The sequence below is a fragment of the Oncorhynchus kisutch genome, linkage group LG14, assembly GCF_002021735.2.
Source record: "Oncorhynchus kisutch isolate 150728-3 linkage group LG14, Okis_V2, whole genome shotgun sequence".
Lineage (NCBI taxonomy): Eukaryota > Metazoa > Chordata > Actinopteri > Salmoniformes > Salmonidae > Oncorhynchus > Oncorhynchus kisutch.
This window is the reverse complement of record NC_034187.2, coordinates 67,030,215-67,050,711: the sequence shown is the minus strand read 5'-3', so window position 1 is coordinate 67,050,711 and position 20,497 is coordinate 67,030,215. Positions and strand designations below refer to the sequence as shown.

The 20,497-nt window shown below is 41.0% G+C and overlaps 1 protein-coding gene across 1 annotated transcript in view; it reads right to left on the bottom strand.

The window, feature by feature from the left end:
• Window positions 1-11,950, bottom strand: part of LOC109881128 (adenylate cyclase type 2) — a 76,766-nt gene extending 64,816 nt beyond the window's left edge. Inside the window, exon 1 of the mRNA XM_031789255.1 lies at window positions 11,096-11,950. Coding sequence (XP_031645115.1) covers window positions 11,096-11,368 — 273 coding nt within the window. The 5' untranslated portion in view covers window positions 11,369-11,950. The remainder of the gene's footprint in view (window positions 1-11,095) is intronic.
• Window positions 11,951-20,497: the final 8,547 nt, after the last annotated feature.

Sequence of the window (20,497 nt, the reverse complement as noted above, 5' to 3'; positions counted from 1 at the left end):
CTATCCAACGCAACACTGGAACTCTTCCAAGTCAAGGTAAGCTTTTGGTTTTATTAATTTATTGCCACCGGGGCCTGCCGGTGTAACTGCTTACTGACTATACACTGTAAAGTTACTGCATGATTGTAGTGGGTTTACTAACGCATTAGTTCTATTAGCCATGTTGACGAGGACGTTACTTTAGTTAATATGGGGACAACGATGCAGGCTGTGTGTGGTGGTTTGGCTTGGAAAGTTTTTTTTCTCGCTTGGTTACATACAGCTGATGTGTTGTTCATTGAAGTCCACAAACTAAGGGAAAAGGTCAGAGGAGGAGATTGCATAGAGGTGAGAATGAATACAACGTGGCTGCTATGAAAGTGAATTGTGTTTATGCGTGATCAGGGGTCTATTCATTACGCCGATTCTGTTGAAAAATGCTTCTTAAACGGAAGCAAACAAAACGGGGATAAAAATCTGAATTTGTCCAAAATTACAGTAAGTCTCGTTTGCATCTGTTGAACTAATGATTACACCCTAGATAGGCTAGATGCAGGAAAGAGTGTGCAAGGTGGTATTGAATGACAGTCATTGTCTGTCTATGTGTCATTTTTCTCTAGACCTGTGTGCACCTATGTTGTAAACTTTCATTCATAGGCTAGGTTATAGCAACCTCATGGTGGGTTTAGGGAAAATTTGAGTATGATGTAGTAGCCTAAACCTAACGATGTTACATTGGAATATGAATGACAGTCATCCAACATGCTGTAATAGAAATAAGGCCATGCTCATGAAAAGAAAATTGTCCTCCCTCATTATAAATGGCACTGACCGCCACTGGCACACCCACATGCTCGCAGGAACACACATATGCACACACACACAACTCAAACACACACAAACGCATAGTCTGCTCACCTTTCCCGTCTGTAACTGAATAACTGAATAGTCCTGCTCTTTCCCCACTTTAGTGCTCTCCCTTAGCCTATCTGCGGTAAAAACTCCTGCCATTTGCACATTTCAAATTGTTAGCTATTTAAAGCTATTTAATTCCATTTAAACCCATTCAAGCCCATTTCCCAGGCAGGACAAAGGGAGAGGGGGAGATGACGGGCTGCTGTTCTCTACTGTTTTGTCTACAAGAACAATTACTTCCCTTTTACCTCAGACTGACTGATTCCACCTTTACACAGGGGGAAGAGGGAAGGAACATAACACTGTCAGTCAGTGAGTGTGTGTGTGTGTGTGTGCGTGTGTGTGCGTGTGTGTGTGTGTGTGTGTGTGTGTGTGTGTGTGTGTGTGTGTGTGTGTGTGTGTGTGTGAGAGAGAGAGAGAGAGAGAGAGAGAGAGAGAGAGAGAGAGAGAGTGCCCTTTACTGAAGAATGGATTCCGTCTGGCCACTCTACCGTAAAGGCCTCTACCGTAAGGTTGGCCTTCTGCAAGGTTTTCCCATCTCCACAGATAAACTCTGGAGCTCTGTCAGAGTGACCATCGGGTTCCTGGTCACCTCCCTGACCAAGACCCTTCTCCCCCGATTGCTCAGTTTGGCCGGGCGGACAGCTCTAGGGAGACTCTTGGTGGTTCGAAACTTCTTCCATTGAAAAATGATGTTGTTCTTCGGGACCTTCAATGCTGTAGACAATTTTTGGTACCCTTCCCCAGATCTGTGCCTCGACGTACATTTCCTTTGACCTCGTGGCTTGGTTTTTGCTCTGACATGCACTGTCAACTGTGGGACCTTATATAGACAGGTCTGTGCCTTTCCAAATCATGTCCAATAAAGATCATTTACAGGCGGACTTCAATCAAGTTGTAGAAACATCTCAAGGATGATCAATGGAAACAGGATGCACCTGAGCTCAGTTTCGAGTCTCATGGCAAAGGATCTGAATACTTATGTAAATAAGGTATTTCTGTTGTTAAATTTTAATACATTTTCTAAAATTCTATTAACCTGTTTTTGCTTTGTCATTATGGTATATTGGGTGTAGATTGGTGAGTATTTTTCCTTTATTTAATCCATTTTAGAATAAGGCTGTAACGTAATAAAATGTGGAAAAAGTCAAGGGGTCTGAATACTTTCTGAATGCACTGTATGCACTGTATGCACTTTCCATGTTTTCTGAAAGTCTTGAATATTTATCTAAAATGGGATGTAGATTATTAGACATTTCTCGCCTCTCTCTCTCTGTCATGTTTAATGGACAGCCACCATTGTCGAGCCTAGAGCTTTCTATTCTAGAAGTGTTACAACATGACAGTGTGAAGTGTGAAGGTGTCAGAGTGTTAAATATCACTGTCTGTCTGTGTGTGTGTGTGTGTGTGTGTGTGTGTGTGTGTGTGTGTGTGTGTGTGTGTGTGTGTGTGTGTGTGTGTGTGTGTGTGTGTGTGAAGTGTCAAGACAAGTGTGTGAAGACTATCACAGATCAATGTCTCCTCGAGGGAGCTCTTGAAATAGACAGAGGTTGCAACAACATCAACAAGAACAACAATAACAACAACAAATTGTCCAGACAAGGATTTCGCCATTACAGTAGGCTGTAGTTCAACATTAATAAGTAGTTCAACAGTCAAATCTGTTCCAATATAAAAGAAGGCATAGTTCAACATTCTAACTATCTGTTCCAATAACTGGACATTTCACAAGCAAACAGAGATGAATGCCAGGATGTTTAAATAGAGTCAAGTGGACTAAATAATAATAGATACCTACATTGGGTGACTGGAATTCTGTTACAATGCGTTACCCCCTGAACTGCATACTGTACACCCACAGTCTGGTGATGTCATATTTTGTCATATGATGTCATACGCCACATGACCAAAAGTATGTGGGGGCATTGTCATTCTGAAACAGGAAAGGGTCTTCCCCAAACTGTTGCCACAATGTTGGAAGAATAGAATCGTCCAGAATGTCATTGTATGCTGTAGCATTAAGATTTCCCTTCACTGGAACTAAGGGGCCTAGCCAGAACAATAGAGAACAGCCCCAGACTATTATTCCTCCTCCACCAAACGTTACAGTTGGCACTATGCATTGGGGCAGGTATCATTTTCCTGGCATCCGCCGAACCCAGATTCATCAGTCGGACTGCTAGATGGTGAAGCGTGATTCATCACTCCAGAGAACCCGTTTCCACCTCTCCGGAGTCCAATGGCAGCAAGCTTTACATCACTCCAACCAAACCTTGGCATTGCGCATGGTGATCTTAGGGTTGTGTGCGGCTGCTTGGCCATGGAAACCCATTTCATCAAGCTCCCGACGAACAGTTCTTGTGCTGACGTTGCTTCCAGAGGCAGTTTGGAAGCGAGGACAGAAGATTTTTATGCTCTATGCGCTTCAACACTCAACGGCCCCATTCTGTGAGCTTGTGTGGTCTACCACTTTGTGGCTGAACTGTTGTTGCTCCTAGATATTTCCACTTCAAAATAACAGCACCTACAGTTGACTGGGGCAGCTCTAGCAGGGCAGAAATACGACAAACTAACTTGTCGTAAAGTTGGCATCCTATGATGGTGCCACTTTGAAAGTCACTGAGCTCTTCAGTTAGGCCATTCTACTGTCAATGTTTGTCTATGGAGATTGCATGGCTGTGTGCTCGATTTTATACACCTATCAGCAACGGGTGTGGCTGAAATAGCCGAATCCACTAATTTGAAGGGGTGTCCACATACTTATGTATATATGATATATTTTCCCAGAACTTGGTTATTTATTCCCAATATGTCATGTTATTAATTGTGATTGAATTTTTTTTATCTCAACTAGCTTACTGTATGTTATCGCCTGGTTACACACACACTCACATATGTACACACACCAGCACACCGTTTTAAATCAATGCAATCTCAGGACTACATGAAAGAACAATCCTCAGGGATATTTGCTCTGAAAATACAAGATAAGCTTCGGTAGGAAATTAGAGACTTCCTGAGATACAGCAGAGGCAGGGTTTCAGGGTAAAAACTTCACAACACACACACATACGCAGGCACAAACGTACACACACACACACGTGTGAACATGTGAGCATGCAGACACACACACACACACACACACACACACACACACACACACATACACACACACAGGGAGGGAGGGTCTGGTTATAGAAAAATCCCAGATCACTTGAATAAGATAAAAGAGCATGTTTTTGTGCCTGATATTTCAGCAGTACTAATGGTGTTTTGGTTGTGCTGACCACACATACAACAGAATCCTCTCCAAAACACACACAAACACTCACATACGCGCGTGCACTTGAAGAGCGCTTTAAACACGACTCTTACTGGAGTGCTCTCTCTCTCTGTTATTTGTGTTAGTATTAGTATTAGGCTATGTGACAGAGACAGAGAGGAACAGAGAGAGGGAGAGAAAGAAGAGAGAAGCAGAGAGATTAAAAGAGAGAGACGAGGGAGAGCGAGAGCAGAGAGAGGGACTCAGGGACGGTTCCAGAATAAGCAACATAAGCGGTCCCTTAGGGGCCGTGGCCCCCCCAAAAACAGATTCAGTCAGGGTCTCAACTTACTATATAGAGTAAGAATATTAGAATACACCAGGTGCAATTTTGAAATGTGGTTGTGCTTCAGCAGTTTTCAGCAGTTTTCTCCGCCCCATTGCAAAATGTAGAGAATTGCAGGAAATGAAAACTTTTTCCCTCCACTTTAAAGAGGGTGGCCACTAACATGTTATTCCTCAAGGTGGGGGGCCCGCAATTCTCGCTTAGGGCCCCCAAAAGGCTAGGGCTGGCCCTGAAGAGACTGACTGTATTTGATCTACGATTCTTCTTAGCTGATGGGTGATGTGCCTAGAACATTCATACTAGAACAATATATGAGACACCCAGCTCCACTAAAACTATTGACAACTGATTGTGGTTTAAGGGATTGCTTAAGAAATGCTACAATTATTTAGTTGTAATATGATCACCTCTTGAAAAGCACAGCCAGAACTACAAATTTCAGATTATTCCATGCAAAGCATTTGAGCACATTTAGCTATATAATCTGAGTTACAGCATGTAACTGTATGCTTTTCATGATCAGTATTCATGTTATTTCAGAGGGTTGCAGCCTATCTTTTTGATGTGTAGGCCTAGCTAGCTAGCTAAGCAAACAAATTGTGTCATTTAGCTTGCTTCATCAAGAGATACTTGAGATGGATATCGACAAGTAGGATATATTTTGAGTCTAAGCCTGCCCTGGTAATATTGTCTGTCTGACTGCTGTCAGCTGGCAAGCAAATCAAACAATATTTAGAGATAACTAGCTAGCTAGTTTTAGCCACTGAAGGTTAGCTTATTAGCTAGCTGGCCAAATTGGCATGATTTGTTGTTAGCTAGCTAGCCAATTTGACATGATCCATCAATCAATTCCATGTCTGTCGCATTGCGCAGCCAGCAGCAATGGTGATTAAATGGTTTTAAAACAACATTAATAAGGGGATAAATATGCTAGCTAGCTTAGGTATGTTGGTTGGAGAAGAAAGTACATAACTAACTTACCACAATGTTTAGGCAACTTTACAAAGTTTCTAGCTAGCTTGTAAACAATACATGGGCAAATGAGCCCTTCTGCTGTATGACAGGAACAGCCCACAATGGATGAGAAACGTACATAAACCACACATACTTGTCAGGTATGGCTAGTGCACTTTTACTTTATATAAAATATTTTAGATCTAATAAAATGGTGGCTTATATTGAGAGACAGAGGTGTACTCCAGTGTTGTTTTGTGCTGTAATGCACTTTTGCCCTCTCCAGTTTAAATTGGAACGAAATATGACGTAATTGATAAAGTGACATCATAATCAATCATTCGGGATCTAGTTAAGAATATTATTCCAGGAATGGTTTTGACAAGGTGAAAGGAAGATCTTCAAAGAACAACCCACTGTCGTTCATACGTTCTAAGAACAACCCACTGGGGATCTGTCAATGTTGCTGGAGTGTTCCTGAAATGGATCAGTGAGAGAGAGAAGACAGACGAAATGGCATAAAGATACACCTAGAAACTAGCAGCTAGCTTTGATGATATAATAGCATTCTGGCAGCCTGATAATATGAGTTTGGCTGGAGTTCTTCTTTTAGAGAGTGTAGAGCAGAGTTCAATTCAGTACAATATATTCCGTTCTGTGTTTCTCATTTAGTGAGCGCAATGGAGCAATCAATGCCAAGGTTTTGGGTTTCAGTTCCACTGGAATCATACACAAAGATGTGTTATACTGTATTATACTCATTATACTGTATGCCACTTTAGATACAATCCTCTGCTAGGTTTATATGTTTATCAGGCCTATATTACAACTTTATTCACAGCGGTGTGTTCGAGACCACCTAAAGCGAGACCGATTCAAGTAGCAAATCGAGTCCAAGTCAAGACCAAGACATGGTGACCGAGACCAGAAGGGGACAAGAGGTCCAAGACCGAGTCAAAACTGAGACCAGGAAATGTGAGTCCAAGACAATGACGATTTTGTCAAATTGCCACCATAACAAGAGATCAAAATGTCCAGTATTTCTGTTCATATTTCAGAAGAACCAATGACATTCAGAATGGTGAACAAAATGCATGCTGAGTGCAAATAGAGCCATTCTACAAATGTTTACTAACCCAAACCCAGTGGGGAACAATGAGGGCCTTCATCGCTTTCAGATTATTATAATAAAATAATAATAATAACAATAATAATTCAAATTATATTCTTAATTTGTAATAATGTCTCTGGGGATCGTCTCTGGGGATATACATCTAGCTACTGTAGCTAAATCAGCCATTGGCTAGGCCATCAGAAGCTAGATCGAAGGCATCTGCCATTCAAGCATAATTCATCTGAATTAATGCAAAACTTCTGTCTTCTCAAAGGCCAACAGGATACTGCGCAATAGCGAGCAGTAGTTTTCCTAAGGTCTAGCTAGCTATCTATTGTTGTAAGCTAGATTGCAGCGGCTGCAGCAGGTGTTATCGAAGAGGATGTTGCTGCTAATATTTTAGCTTCTGCCCTTTCAAGAATAACTTTCAACAACAAGTTAAAACCTTTTACTGCAGTGGGCTAAATCAGGGTCACACAGAGTGATTCTTGGTAGTCTTAAATAAATCTACTTTGAAACAAAAGTATACACCTCACACGCATGGTTACGGGCTTAAAAAATAAGTCATTTGTACCATGTCAGATATAGAGCTGAAATGTATTCCATTGTTTTGTTTGAATCACAATATTACACTTTATATACATCACAGAAGACTGAAATAAATCTTAATAACATTCCACCCATGAGACCAAAGAGGGTGCTTTTGTTCATTGACCGCAGGAAAGGGTTGTTTCATTATTGTCATCTGGTGAGTGGAACTGTGTTTTTTGTAATAATAATGTATATATTTTTTGTTTTTGCCCAATCTGATTGGGTGGCCCTGGCAGGGTCTGGCTCCCCAGTTGGTGGGCTTATGTCCACCCAGGCCCATCATGCCTATGCCCCTGATGCAAGCAGCACAAATATAGCCTACTAACCAAGACTTCTAACCAAACGTTTTCAATACCTAGTTTGCATATCCATTGTTGTCTTGGTTAGTATTTACTGGTAGGTATCATAAATTGAAACATCTTTCCTACCTACTGGCTGCAGATACTTTGTGAGCGGCTCCATCAAAGAACTAGTTGAGAGCTGCATGCTCTTGATGCCTGCAGATGGTATTCCGGATGTGCACTACTGTACTACATAAATCATATACCTCCACTAAACTACTTTGACACGCATCAGGGGAGATGAAGAAGTGAGTATATGCAATGCCCACTGATGACAAAATGGGTATATGGTGTATACCTGCATATAGCCTCCACTACACCACTTAACAAAAAGGGCACTTTCTCAGTGCGCTGGTATTACCGTTGCTGTCCTTTCACAAACCTGTCACACATTAAAGGCCTCGGTTCAATAGGTTGGTCACTGCGCAAACATGTCTATAATATATATAATGACTGTTCAGGTATTAATGTTTCAAGAATGTATATATTTGGCCTGGCGATGTGGTTTTATGCGCTTATTTAATGGATGCTGATAAATGTGTTTTTTTTCATCCATCGGTCTCGGGTGGTCCCAGTACTTGTCCTTACTGTCTATCCAACACTGTCCCAGTACTTGTCCTTACTGTTTATCCAACACTGTCCCAGTACTTGTCCTTACTGTCTATCCAACACTGTCCCAGTACTTGTCCTTACTGTCTATCCAACACTGTCCCAGTACTTGTCCTTACTGTCTATCCAACACTGTCCCAGTACTTGTCCTTACTGTCTATCCAACCCTGTCCCAGTACTTGTCCTTACTGTCTATCCAACACTGTCCCAGTACTTGTCCTTACTGTCTATCCAACACTGTCCCAGTACTTGTCCTTACTGTCTATCCAACACTGTCCCAGTACTTGTCCTTACTGTTTATCCAACACTGTCCCAGTACTTGTCCTTACTGTCTATCCAACACTGTCCCAGTACTTGTCCTTACTGTCTATCCAACACTGTCCCAGTACTTGTCCTTACTGTCTATCCAACACTGTCCCAGTACTTGTCCTTACTGTCTATCCAAAACGGTCCCAGTACTTGTCCTTACTGTCTATCCAACACTGTCCCAGTACTTGTCCTTACTGTCTATCCAACACTGTCCCAGTACTTGTCCTTACTGTTTATCCAACACTGTCCCAGTACTTGTCCTTACTGTCTATCCAACACTGTCCCAGTACTTGTCCTTACTGTCTATCCAACACGGTCCCAGTACTTGTCCTTACTGTCTATCCAACACTGTCCCAGTACTTGTCCTTACTGTCTATCCAACACTGTCCCAGTACTTGTCCTTACTGTCTATCCAACACTGTCCCAGTACTTGTCCTTACTGTCTATCCAACACTGTCCCAGTACTTGTCCTTACTGTCTATCCAACCCTGTCCCAGTACTTGTCCTTACTGTCTATCCAACACGGTCCCAGTACTTGTCCTTACTGTCTATCCAACACTGTCCCAGTACTTGTCCTTACTGTCTATCCAACACTGTCCCAGTACTTGTCCTTACTGTCTATCCAAAACGGTCCCAGTACTTGTCCTTACTGTCTATCCAACACTGTCCCAGTACTTGTCCTTACTGTCTATCCAACACTGTCCCAGTACTTGTCCTTACTGTTTATCCAACACTGTCCCAGTACTTGTCCTTACTGTCTATCCAACACTGTCCCAGTACTTGTCCTTACTGTCTATCCAACACTGTCCCAGTACTTGTCCTTACTGTCTATCCAACACTGTCCCAGTACTTGTCCTTACTGTCTATCCAACACTGTCCCAGTACTTGTCCTTACTGTCTATCCAACACTGTCCCAGTACTTGTCCTTACTGTCTATCCAACACTGTCCCAGTACTTGTCCTTACTGTCTATCCAACACTGTCCCAGTACTTGTCCTTACTGTCTATCCAACACTGTCCCAGTACTTGTCCTTACTGTCTATCCAACACTGCCCCAGTACTTGTCCTTACTGTCTATCCAACACTGTCCCAGTACTTGTCCTTACTGTCTATCCAACACGGTCCCAGTACTTGTCCTTACTGTCTATCCAACACGGTCCCAGTACTTGTCCTTACTGTCTATCCAACACTGCCCCAGTACTTGTCCTTACTGTCTATCCAACACTGTCCCAGTACTTGTCCTTACTATCTATCCAACACTGTCCCAGTACTTGTCCTTACTGTCTATCCAACACTGTCCCAGTACTTGTCCTTACTGTCTAACACTGTCCCAGTACTTGTCCTTACTGTCTATCCAACACTGTCCCAGTACTTGTCCTTACTGTCTATCCAACACTGTCCCAGTACTTGTCCTTACTGTCTATCCAACACTGTCCCAGTACTTGTCCTTACTGTCTATCTAACACTGTCCCAGTACTTGTCCTTACTGTCTATCCAACACTGTCCCAGTACATGTCCTTACTGTCTATCCAACACTGTCCCAGTACTTGTCCTTACTGTCTATCCAACACTGTCCCAGTACATGTCCTTACTGTCTATCCAACACTGTCCCAGTACTTGTCCTTACTGTCCGAAGACTGTACAAATGCATCCAACACGGAGACAAGACAGAGACACTCAAAAGGTGGTCTCTAGGCTGTTTATTCTCCTCAGGGGCAGTAAAGAAGAATTGTTGGAGGACAGAACAGACATGCTCCACATTGACCTACTATACATGCTATATACTGTATCGGTCCTTGATAAATCTCCCATGGGAGTCAACCATGTTGACAACCCTCTAGTGCCATAGAGACCTAGGGTTGAATCCCACTATATGTTATTGCTCACATACATCCAGGGATATCATGAGTTATACATTGGTATTCTGTTATTACACTGGAAACAGCTTTGGGCTGGTCGGGCTCGGTTGCTGATGCTGCAATACTGTAACTTTTCTGCTGCGGAGGCGAGGTGTGTGTGTGTGTTTACACTGTGGGAGGCGAGAGGTGTTATAATATTCTGCGGAGGAAAACACATCAATGGACTGAACGAAAATCACAGTCTGACCAGGTCTCTATCTCTCCGCTCTCTCTTTTCAACACTCTCTTTATTTATCTACACTCGCTCTCCCTTTTCATCTATCTCTGTGGCATACATTTATTTAACGAGGCAAGTCAGTTAAGAACAAATTGTTATTTACAACGACAGCCTACTGGGGAACAGTGGGTTAACTGCCTTGTTCAGGGGCAGAACGACAGATGTTTACCTTCTCATCTCTGGGATTCAATCCAGCAACCTTTCGGTTACTGGCCCAACGCTCTAACCACTAGGCTACCTGCTTCCCGAACAGTAGTGAAAAAACACTTCAGTTATAGGCAGCGCTCTTCAAGTGTGTGTGTGCGTGTGTGTGTGTCATCAAATCAACAACACTCACACAGCAGAAACAGCACTTGAAAGAAGCCCTCTTGTCACATTCTGCACCACTCCAATCAGTCAATAGAGCTCTGTATTGTATAACACCACACACACACACACACACACACACACACACACACACACACACACACACACACACACACACACACACACACACACACACACACACACACACACACACACACACACACACTCACTCACCAGTCCGGAAGCAAAGAACACGGCCAGTAGAGCGAGGCATGCTCCCATCACTATGAGCAGTAGGAACACAATGAGAGGGTGTTGTTGGCTCATACGGTAGTAGGACTCATACAGCCAGTCCTGGGTCTTCTGTCCCCCAACACACACCTGTCCCTGTGTCGGGGTCTCCCCAAAACCTACAAACACATCCCCCAGGGCTTCTCCCCCATCTCCCCCCTCTCCCCCACGTTCCAGAAGGTAGCGCCCCCGAGTCCGTAAGGCCTCCTGCCACATGGTAGCGACTTTGGGGGGTGTGCCAAGACCCGGTCCAAACCCACTACCCCACTTGTCCCAAATGGACAACAAACAGTAGCCTCTCCTCTTCCTCCTATTCTTCCTCTTTGGGGAGTTTTGTCAGATAAACAAACAAATCCTGGCTCTTCTCCTCCTCCTCTTCCTCCTCGTCTTCTTCCTCTCGCTAGTCCACCTCTGTGAGTTTGGTCAGACTCACAGTCACAATCAAATCCTGAATCCCTCTGCGTACTGATCCTTTTCCTATCTTTCTTCTCCTCCTCCTCTTCCTCAATGAGTCTGGTCAGACACAGAAAAAAGAAACAGGTCCTTCTTTCTTCCTCCTGTCCCTGGTTTATTACAGTCAGACACAGAGAGAGGAGGTTGTCTCCACGTGTAGCACACTGCTGCTGCTGCTGCTGCTCCTAGGCAACATGTTCCCTCGTCAGAAAGGAGAGAGAGACAGATCGAGTGGGTGTTAGTGTGAGGCAGAAAAACTGTGTGTGTGTCTGTCTGTGTGTGAGAGAGAGAGAGAGAGAGAGAGAGAGAGAGAAAGAGAGGGAGAGAGAGAGGGAGAGAGAGAGTGTGTGTGCGTGTGTGTGCCTGTGTGTGACGGCGGAAGAGTGTAAGGGAGAGGAAGAGAGGGAAGGAAAGTGTCAAAGTGGATTGAGGCGAGAGAGAGAGAGAGACAGAGACAGAGACAGAGAGAGAGGGAGCGAATGGAGAGAGAGGGAGTCAGAAAAGGGGAGGCAAGAGAGAAAAAGGGGTGAAAGAGACAGAGTGAGACTGACAGGGAGAACGTAGCACCAGATAGTTAAACAGGGAGGCAGGGATAGAAAGATATAGGGGAGGTATAGAGAGGGGGAGACAAAAGAAAGAGAAAGGGGAAGGGAGGGGGTAACAGCTGCGCTAATGTGAGAGGAGTGAGGGAGTGAGGGAGTGAGGGAGTGAGGGAGATTGGAAAAAGAAGACTGAACAGAGAGGATGAGAAGCTGTATAACAGCTGGAGAATGGATTGAAGAGAGCGAGACAGAGATAGATGTAGAGGAAGGAAAAGGAGGAGAAAGGGAGAGATGTGCGGGATCAGGGAGGGAAAGTCTTGAGAGAGAGGATGAGGGATGAGAAAAAGAGAAAAAACATGTAAATTGATAAAGAGAGAGAGAGAGTAAAGAAGAAGAGAATGAGAGTAGAATGAAAGAGAGAGGGATCCCCGGGAAGTCGTGACTCATCTAACACAATGTCCTGTGCCACACTCCCTCCCTCTCTCTTTCCCAGTCTGCATCTTTCTCTCTCTCTCTCCCTACTTCCCTCACTCTCTCTCCCCCGGTCTTTAGCTTTCACTCTCTGTCTCTCAACCTCCCTACCTCCATCCCTCTCTCCCAGTTTGTATCTTTCTCTTTCCCTCCCTCTCTCCCCCCTCCCTCTCTCTCTCTCGCCGTCTCTATCTCCCTCTCCGCTTCTTTTACCCACTCTCCATTTTATTGTTTCTCTTTCTCATTTCCTCTTTCCTTTTCCTCTCTCCTTTTCCTCTCTCCTTTTCCTCTCGTTTCTCCACTACATGTCCGTATCTGAGGTGTGAAAGCTGTCACACCAATTGATCCCTAGATCTGCTTCTTTATTATTTTTCTCAAGCAAGACTAGTCATTCATTTTTTATGACGTAATGATTTCATTGCACTGGCAGCTCCGTCAATTAAATACCATTGGTTATTATGGTCCCACTTTATATCAAAGCCACACTGCAACGTGCTTATTACCACCAACAAAATGTGAACTAACTGAATTATGCATTTCATGACATTTTCAAAGATACACTTGATTTTTTTAAATGTTGTGCAGTGTGCTCTATGAATGACTTTCCATTTGAGCAAAATTACTTTATTAACCATGATTTGAAGCTAGATTTAACAAGCACGATTCTTCTAAATCAATGGCTCTATGAGTTGAGTTTACTGGGAAATTTACAGTGACTCTAAATGCGTTTGAAATGTATTCTAATGTATTCTAAGAACTTTCCAATACACTGTAGTACACATTGTGACTGGGATCTAAAATGAAGGCCATTTTCATGAAATTGGCAATGTTATAAAGCAGTGAACTCAGTGACCCTGGTAAATGTGTGAGAGTAATTTTTTCTGTTCTCCCCTGTTGACTCATACACTTCTGTACTTAGTTTCTTCAATGTGTTCACTGTCTGATAGGTGCAGTGTGTCTAATTGGCAACACTTTATTTGTCAGCTCAGTGTGTTGCATCCATTACATTTAATTGGTGTAAATCCATTGGTTTAATCCATAATCCTTTACATTATAGGAGAAGTTCCACCTCCAAGCTTATCCATTGATTTGAACTGGAGTCCATTTTTAACTGGCACGCTTGTAGGGAACAGAATACCATTTGGGACGCACCCGAGACTGTATTACATGAATAAGATATTCCTCTAAATAATCATCATCATGTAATGTAGTATCCAAAACAACATGTATCCCCATCAGTTATAAATATAATATATCATGGTGTGAAGAGTGAGACTATCAGTTATAAATATAATATATCATGGTGTGAAGAGTGAGACTATCAGATATAAATATTATATATCATGGTGTGAAGAGTGAGACTATCAGATATAAATATTATATATCATGGTGTGAAGAGTGAGACTATCAGATATAAATATTATATATCATGGTGTGAAGAGTGAGACCATCAGTTATACATATTATATATCATGGTGTGAAGAGTGAGACTATCAGATATAAATATTATATATCATGGTGTGAAGAGTGAGACTATCAGATATAAATATTATATATCATGGTGTGAAGAGTGAGACTATCAGATATAAATATTATATATCATGGTGTGAAGAGTGAGACTATCAGATATAAATATTATATATCATGGTGTGAAGAGTGAGACCATCAGTTATACATATTATATATCATGGTGTGAAGAGTGAGACTATCAGATATAAATATTATATATCATGGTGTGAAGAGTGAGACTATCAGATATACATATTATATATCATGGTGTGAAGAGTGAGACTATCATATATACATATTATATATCATGGTGTGAAGAGTGAGACTATCAGTTATACATATTATATATCATGGTGTGAAGAGTGAGACTATCATATATACATATTATATATCATGGTGTGAAGAGTGAGACTATCACATATACATATTATATATCATGGTGTGAAGAGTGAGACTATCAGATATAAATATTATATATCATGGTGTGAAAAGTGAGACTATCAGTTATAAATATTCTATATCATGGTGTGAAGAGTGAGACCATCAGTTATAAATATTATATATCATGGTGTGAAGAGTGAGACCATCCGTTATAAATATTCTATATCATGGTGTGAAGAGTGAGACCATCAGTTATAAATATTCTATATCATGGTGTGAAGAGTGAGACCATCAGTTATAAATATTATATATCATGGTGTGAAGAGTGAGACCATCAGTTATAAATATTCTATATCATGGTGTGAAGAGTGAGACCATCAGTTATAAATATTCTATATCATGGTGTGAAGAGTGAGACCATCAGTTATAAATATTATATATCATGGTGTGAAGAGTGAGACCATCAGTTATAAATAGTATATATCATGGTGTGAAGAGTGAGACCATCAGTTATAAATATTATATATCATGGTGTGAAGAGTGAGACCATCAGTTATAAATATTATATATCATGGTGTGAAGAGTGAGACCATCAGTTATAAATATTATATATCATGGTGTGAAGAGTGAGACTATCAGATATACATATTATATATCATGGTGTGAAGAGTGAGACTATCATATATACATATTATATATCATGGTGTGAAGAGTGAGACTATCACATATACATATTATATATCATGGTGTGAAGAGTGAGACTATCAGATATAAATATTCTATATCATGGTGTGAAGAGTGAGACTATCAGTTATAAATATTATATATCATGGTGTGAAGAGTGAGACTATCAGTTATAAATATTCTATATCATGGTGTGAAGAGTGAGACCATCAGTTATAAATATTCTATATCATGGTGTGAAGAGTGAGACCATCAGTTATAAATATTCTATATCATGGTGTGAAGAGTGAGACCATCAGTTATAAATATTCTATATCATGGTGTGAAGAGTGAGACCATCAGTTATAAATATTCTATATCATGGTGTGAAGAGTGAGACCATCAGTTATAAATATTCTATATCATGGTGTGAAGAGTGAGACCATCAGTTATAAATATTATATATCATGGTGTGAAGAGTGAGACCATCAGTTATAAATATTATATATCATGGTGTGAAGAGTGAGACCATCAGTTATAAATATTATATATCATGGTGTGAAGAGTGAGACTATCAGTTATAAATATTATATATCATGGTGTGAAGAGTGAGACCATCAGTTATAAATATTCTATATCATGGTGTGAAGAGTGAGACCATCAGTTATAAATATTCTATATCATGGTGTGAAGAGTGAGACCATCAGTTATAAATATTATATATCATGGTGTGAAGAGTGAGACCATCAGTTATAAATATTATATATCATGGTGTGAAGAGTGAGACTATCAGTTATAAATATTATATATCATGGTGTGAAGAGTGAGACCATCAGTTATAAATATTCTATATCATGGTGTGAAGAGTGAGACCATCAGTTATAAATATTATATATCATGGTGTGAAGAGTGAGACCATCAGTTATAAATAGTATATATCATGGTGTGAAGAGTGAGACCATCAGTTATAAATATTATATATCATGGTGTGAAGAGTGAGACCATCAGTTATAAATATTATATATCATGGTGTGAAGAGTGAGACCATCAGTTATAAATATTCTATATCATGGTGTGAAGAGTGAGACCATCAGTTATAAATATTCTATATCATGGTGTGAAGAGTGAGATGATCAGTTATAAATATTATATATCATGGTGTGATGAGTGAGACTATCAGATATAAATATTATATATCATGGTGTGAAGAGTGAGACTATCAGATATACATATTATATATCATGGTGTGAAGAGTGAGACCAACAGTTATAAATATTATATATCATGGTGTGAAGAGTGAGACCATCAGTTATAAATATTATATATCATGGTGTGAATAGTGAGACTATCAGATATACATATTATATATCATGGTGTGAAGAGTGAGACTATCAGATATACATATTATATATCATGGTGTGAAGAGTGAGACCATCAGTTATAAATATTATATATCATGGTGTGAAGAGTGAGACCATCAGTTATAAATATTATATATCATGGTGTGAAGAGTGAGACCATCAGTTATAAATATTATATATCATGGTGTGAAGAGTGAGACCATCAGTTATAAATATTCTATATCATGGTGTGAAGAGTGAGACCATCAGTTATAAATATTATATATCATGGTGTGAAGAGTGAGACCATCAGTTATAAATATTCTATATCATGGTGTGAAGAGTGAGACCATCAGTTATAAATAGTATATATCATGGTGTGAAGAGTGAGACCATCAGTTATAAATATTATATATCATGGTGTGAAGAGTGAGACCATCAGTTATAAATATAATATATCATGGTGTGAAGAGTGAGACCATCAGTTATAAATATTATATATGGGTTGGAGTGTGAGACCATCAGTTATAAATATTATATATGGGTTGGAGTGTGAGACCATCAGTTATAAATATTATATATGGGTTGGAGTGTGAGACCATCAGTTATAAATATTATATATGGGTTGGAGTGTGAGACCATCAGTTATAAATATTAGATATGGGTTGGAGTGTGAGACCATCAGTTATAAATATGATATATGGGTTGGAGTGTGAGACCATCAGTTATAAATATTATATATGGGTTGGAGTGTGAGACCATCAGTTATAAATATTAGATATGGGTTGGAGTGTGAGACCATCAGTTATAAATATTATATATGGGGTGGAGTGTGAGACCATCAGTTATAAATATTATATATGGGTTGGAGTGTGAGACCATCAGTTATAAATATTATATATGGGTTGGAGTGTGAGACCATCAGTTATAAATATTATATATGGGTTGGAGTGTGAGACCATCAGTTATAAATATTATATATGGGTTGGAGTGTGAGACCATCAGTTATAAATATTATATATGGGTTGGAGTGTGAGACCATCAGTTATAAATATTATATATGGGTTGGAGTGTGAGACCATCAGTTATAAATATTATATATGGGTTGGAGTGTGAGACCATCAGTTATAAATATTATATATGGGTTGGAGTGTGAGACCATCAGTTATAAATATTATATATGGGTTGGAGTGTGAGACCATCAGTTATAAATATTATATAGGGGTTGGAGTGTGAGACCATCAGTTATAAATATGATATATGGGTTGGAGTGTGAGAGTGGATATAAGAGGTTCCGGAGGGTCCTTCCTCCATTAACAGTTTTCATTTTCTTTTTTAAACCACTTTAGTAGCAGGATAAAAACAAATAAAATCACATATTAAAATAACTAAGTATATAAATGTACACTAAACATGAGGACAGACTAACCCTTACACTAAATATAAGGACAGACTATCCAAGGAGAACACTAAATATAAGGACAGACTATCCAGGGAGAACACTAAACATGATGACAGAATATACAGGGAGAACACTAAACATGATGACAGAATATCCAGGGAGAACACTAAACATGAGGACAGACTAACCAGGGAGAACACTAAACATGATGACAGAATATCCAGGGAGAACACTAAACATGAGGACAGACTATCCAAGGAGAACACTAAACATGAGGACAGACTAACCAGGGAGAACACTAAACATGATGACAGACTAACCAGGGAGAACACTAAACATGATGACAGACTAACCAGGGAGAACACTAAACATGAGGACAGACTAACCAGGGAGAACACTAAACATGAGGACAGACTAACCAGGGAGAACACTAAACATGATGACAGACTAACCAGGGAGAACACTAAACATGATGACAGACTATCCAAGGAGAACACTAAACATGATGACAGACTAACCAGGGAGAACACTAAACATGACGACAGACCAACTAGGGAGGTGAACTAGACTAGAGATTCCGGGTAAGCCTGTGTGAAGAGGATTTGAATATATGAATATATGAAAGTTCTGACATGGAGAGGGAGGGAGTCCAGAGTTGGGAAACTGCACTGATTAAAGTCAGTCTCCCATGGGAGTTTAGCCTGGTGAGAGGGATTTTGAGGAGGCCAGTGACAAAGAAGTGCAGTGAACAGGTGGGAGTGTAGGGGTGCAGGAGGTCAGTAAGGTATGTGGGTTCCAGTACATTGAGTGGTTTGTAGGTGAGCGAGCAATTTGAAGATGATCCTGTATTGAACTGGGAGCCAGTGGAGTTTGATGAAGGTGGGAGTAATGTAGTCCCAAGGTCTGGTGTATGAGAAGACTTGTGGAACTGAATTTTGAATATGTTGAAGTCTGTCCAATGTTTTGGCGGTGAGCCCGTAGAGAATGGCGTTGTAAAACAAAGGTGTAAATGAGGGGCTTCAGCAATGTGGTCAGTGAGAGATGGTCTGAGACATGAGATATTTTGGAGGTGGAAGAAGATTGACTTGCTGATGTTTCAGTGAAATCTCATGTTTCAGATATGGGGTTCAAATGACTGAGTGGGGTCAAATGAAACGCCAAGGTTCCTGACTGTGGATTTGGAGTGGATGGTGCAGCCGTCGATTGACATGTTGAGTTGCCACAATTTCTTGATTAGGGAGTTGGGGCCAATGAGCATGATCTCTGTTTTGAGGTCGTTTTGTTTAAAAAGGTTATTGCTCATACAAGTGTTCACTTCACAGAGACAGTCAACAACAGACAGGGGTAGCCGAGTGGAGTTAGGTTTTGTGTGGATGTAGATGTGTGTCATCTGCATAACAGTGAAATCTGAGTCCAAATTGACAGATGATCTGACCAAGGGGCAGCATGTAAATACTAAACAATAATGGACCTGACACTGAGCCTTGTGGGACATCTTGTGATACAGGGGCTGGGGCAGGCCTGCAGTTGCCAAGGAGGACAAACTGTTGTCTATCAGATAGATAGGAGTGCAACCAGGCAAGGGGTGTTCCAGATGAAGGGTGAGACTGATGCAGCTGTTGTTAGATAGCCTCCATTTTGCTTTGAAAGGAGGCCAGAAAACTGTCACAGAGGTCAGTGGTGATTGTGAAAGAGGGGTTGTCCAATGGAAGGAGAAATGTGTTGATGGTTGAGAAGAGCACTCTTGGGTTTCCTTGTTCATTCCTTATGATGTTGAAGAAATGGATAATGGATAATGAGCTCTGTCACTCTAGTTGTCGTCCTGTGGCTTTCATGGCACTCAGCTCAGGAGTGTATAATGGCAGAATATCCATTAAGTCAACAGGGTTATTCCTTTTGATATTTCTGTAGGTTATGGTGCGCTTGTTGGTGGGCTTGGGCATGTGGGCGGCCACACTGAACAGTATGGCCTTGTGGTAAGAGATGGGAATGTCCAGACCCTAGAGGTTGGAGGGAGCCATGCCAGGTCAAGTACATGGCCTCTGTCATGGATGGGGACGTTGCCATGCTGTGTGCAGTTGAAGCAATCCAACAGGGCCATAAAGTCTCTGGCAAAAGCACATCCATCAGAGTCCACATGAATGTTAAAGTCCCCGAGCAATAGTGTGGCAGGATGCAATGAACAGACAGATGTTAGGCACTAACTCAGAGTTAATGGTGTGAAGCGTGAGACTAGAAACTATCAAAAGAAAGAAAGTCACACACTCCATGTATAAACTCCCAGCAATTGAATGGGTATTTACCAACGTTTGGGCATCACTGTGCCTTCCTCGAGGTGAGTGAAGAGTGAGACTATCAGCTAACTCTGAGAGGAAGACTGTAGAGGTTTTAGGTGGCCGGTAGACCATAAGCTGTGGTTGAGGGACAGCTATTGTACAGGCTATGCCGTCGAAGAAGGTTACCTGCAGTGTGTCAGACCGATGAAGGACAGCAACCCCACCTCCACGACCCACAGCACGAGATTTTTCAAGATAAACGTAGCCAGATGGTGTTGCTTGGATAAGCAGGTAATAGTCATTAGGTT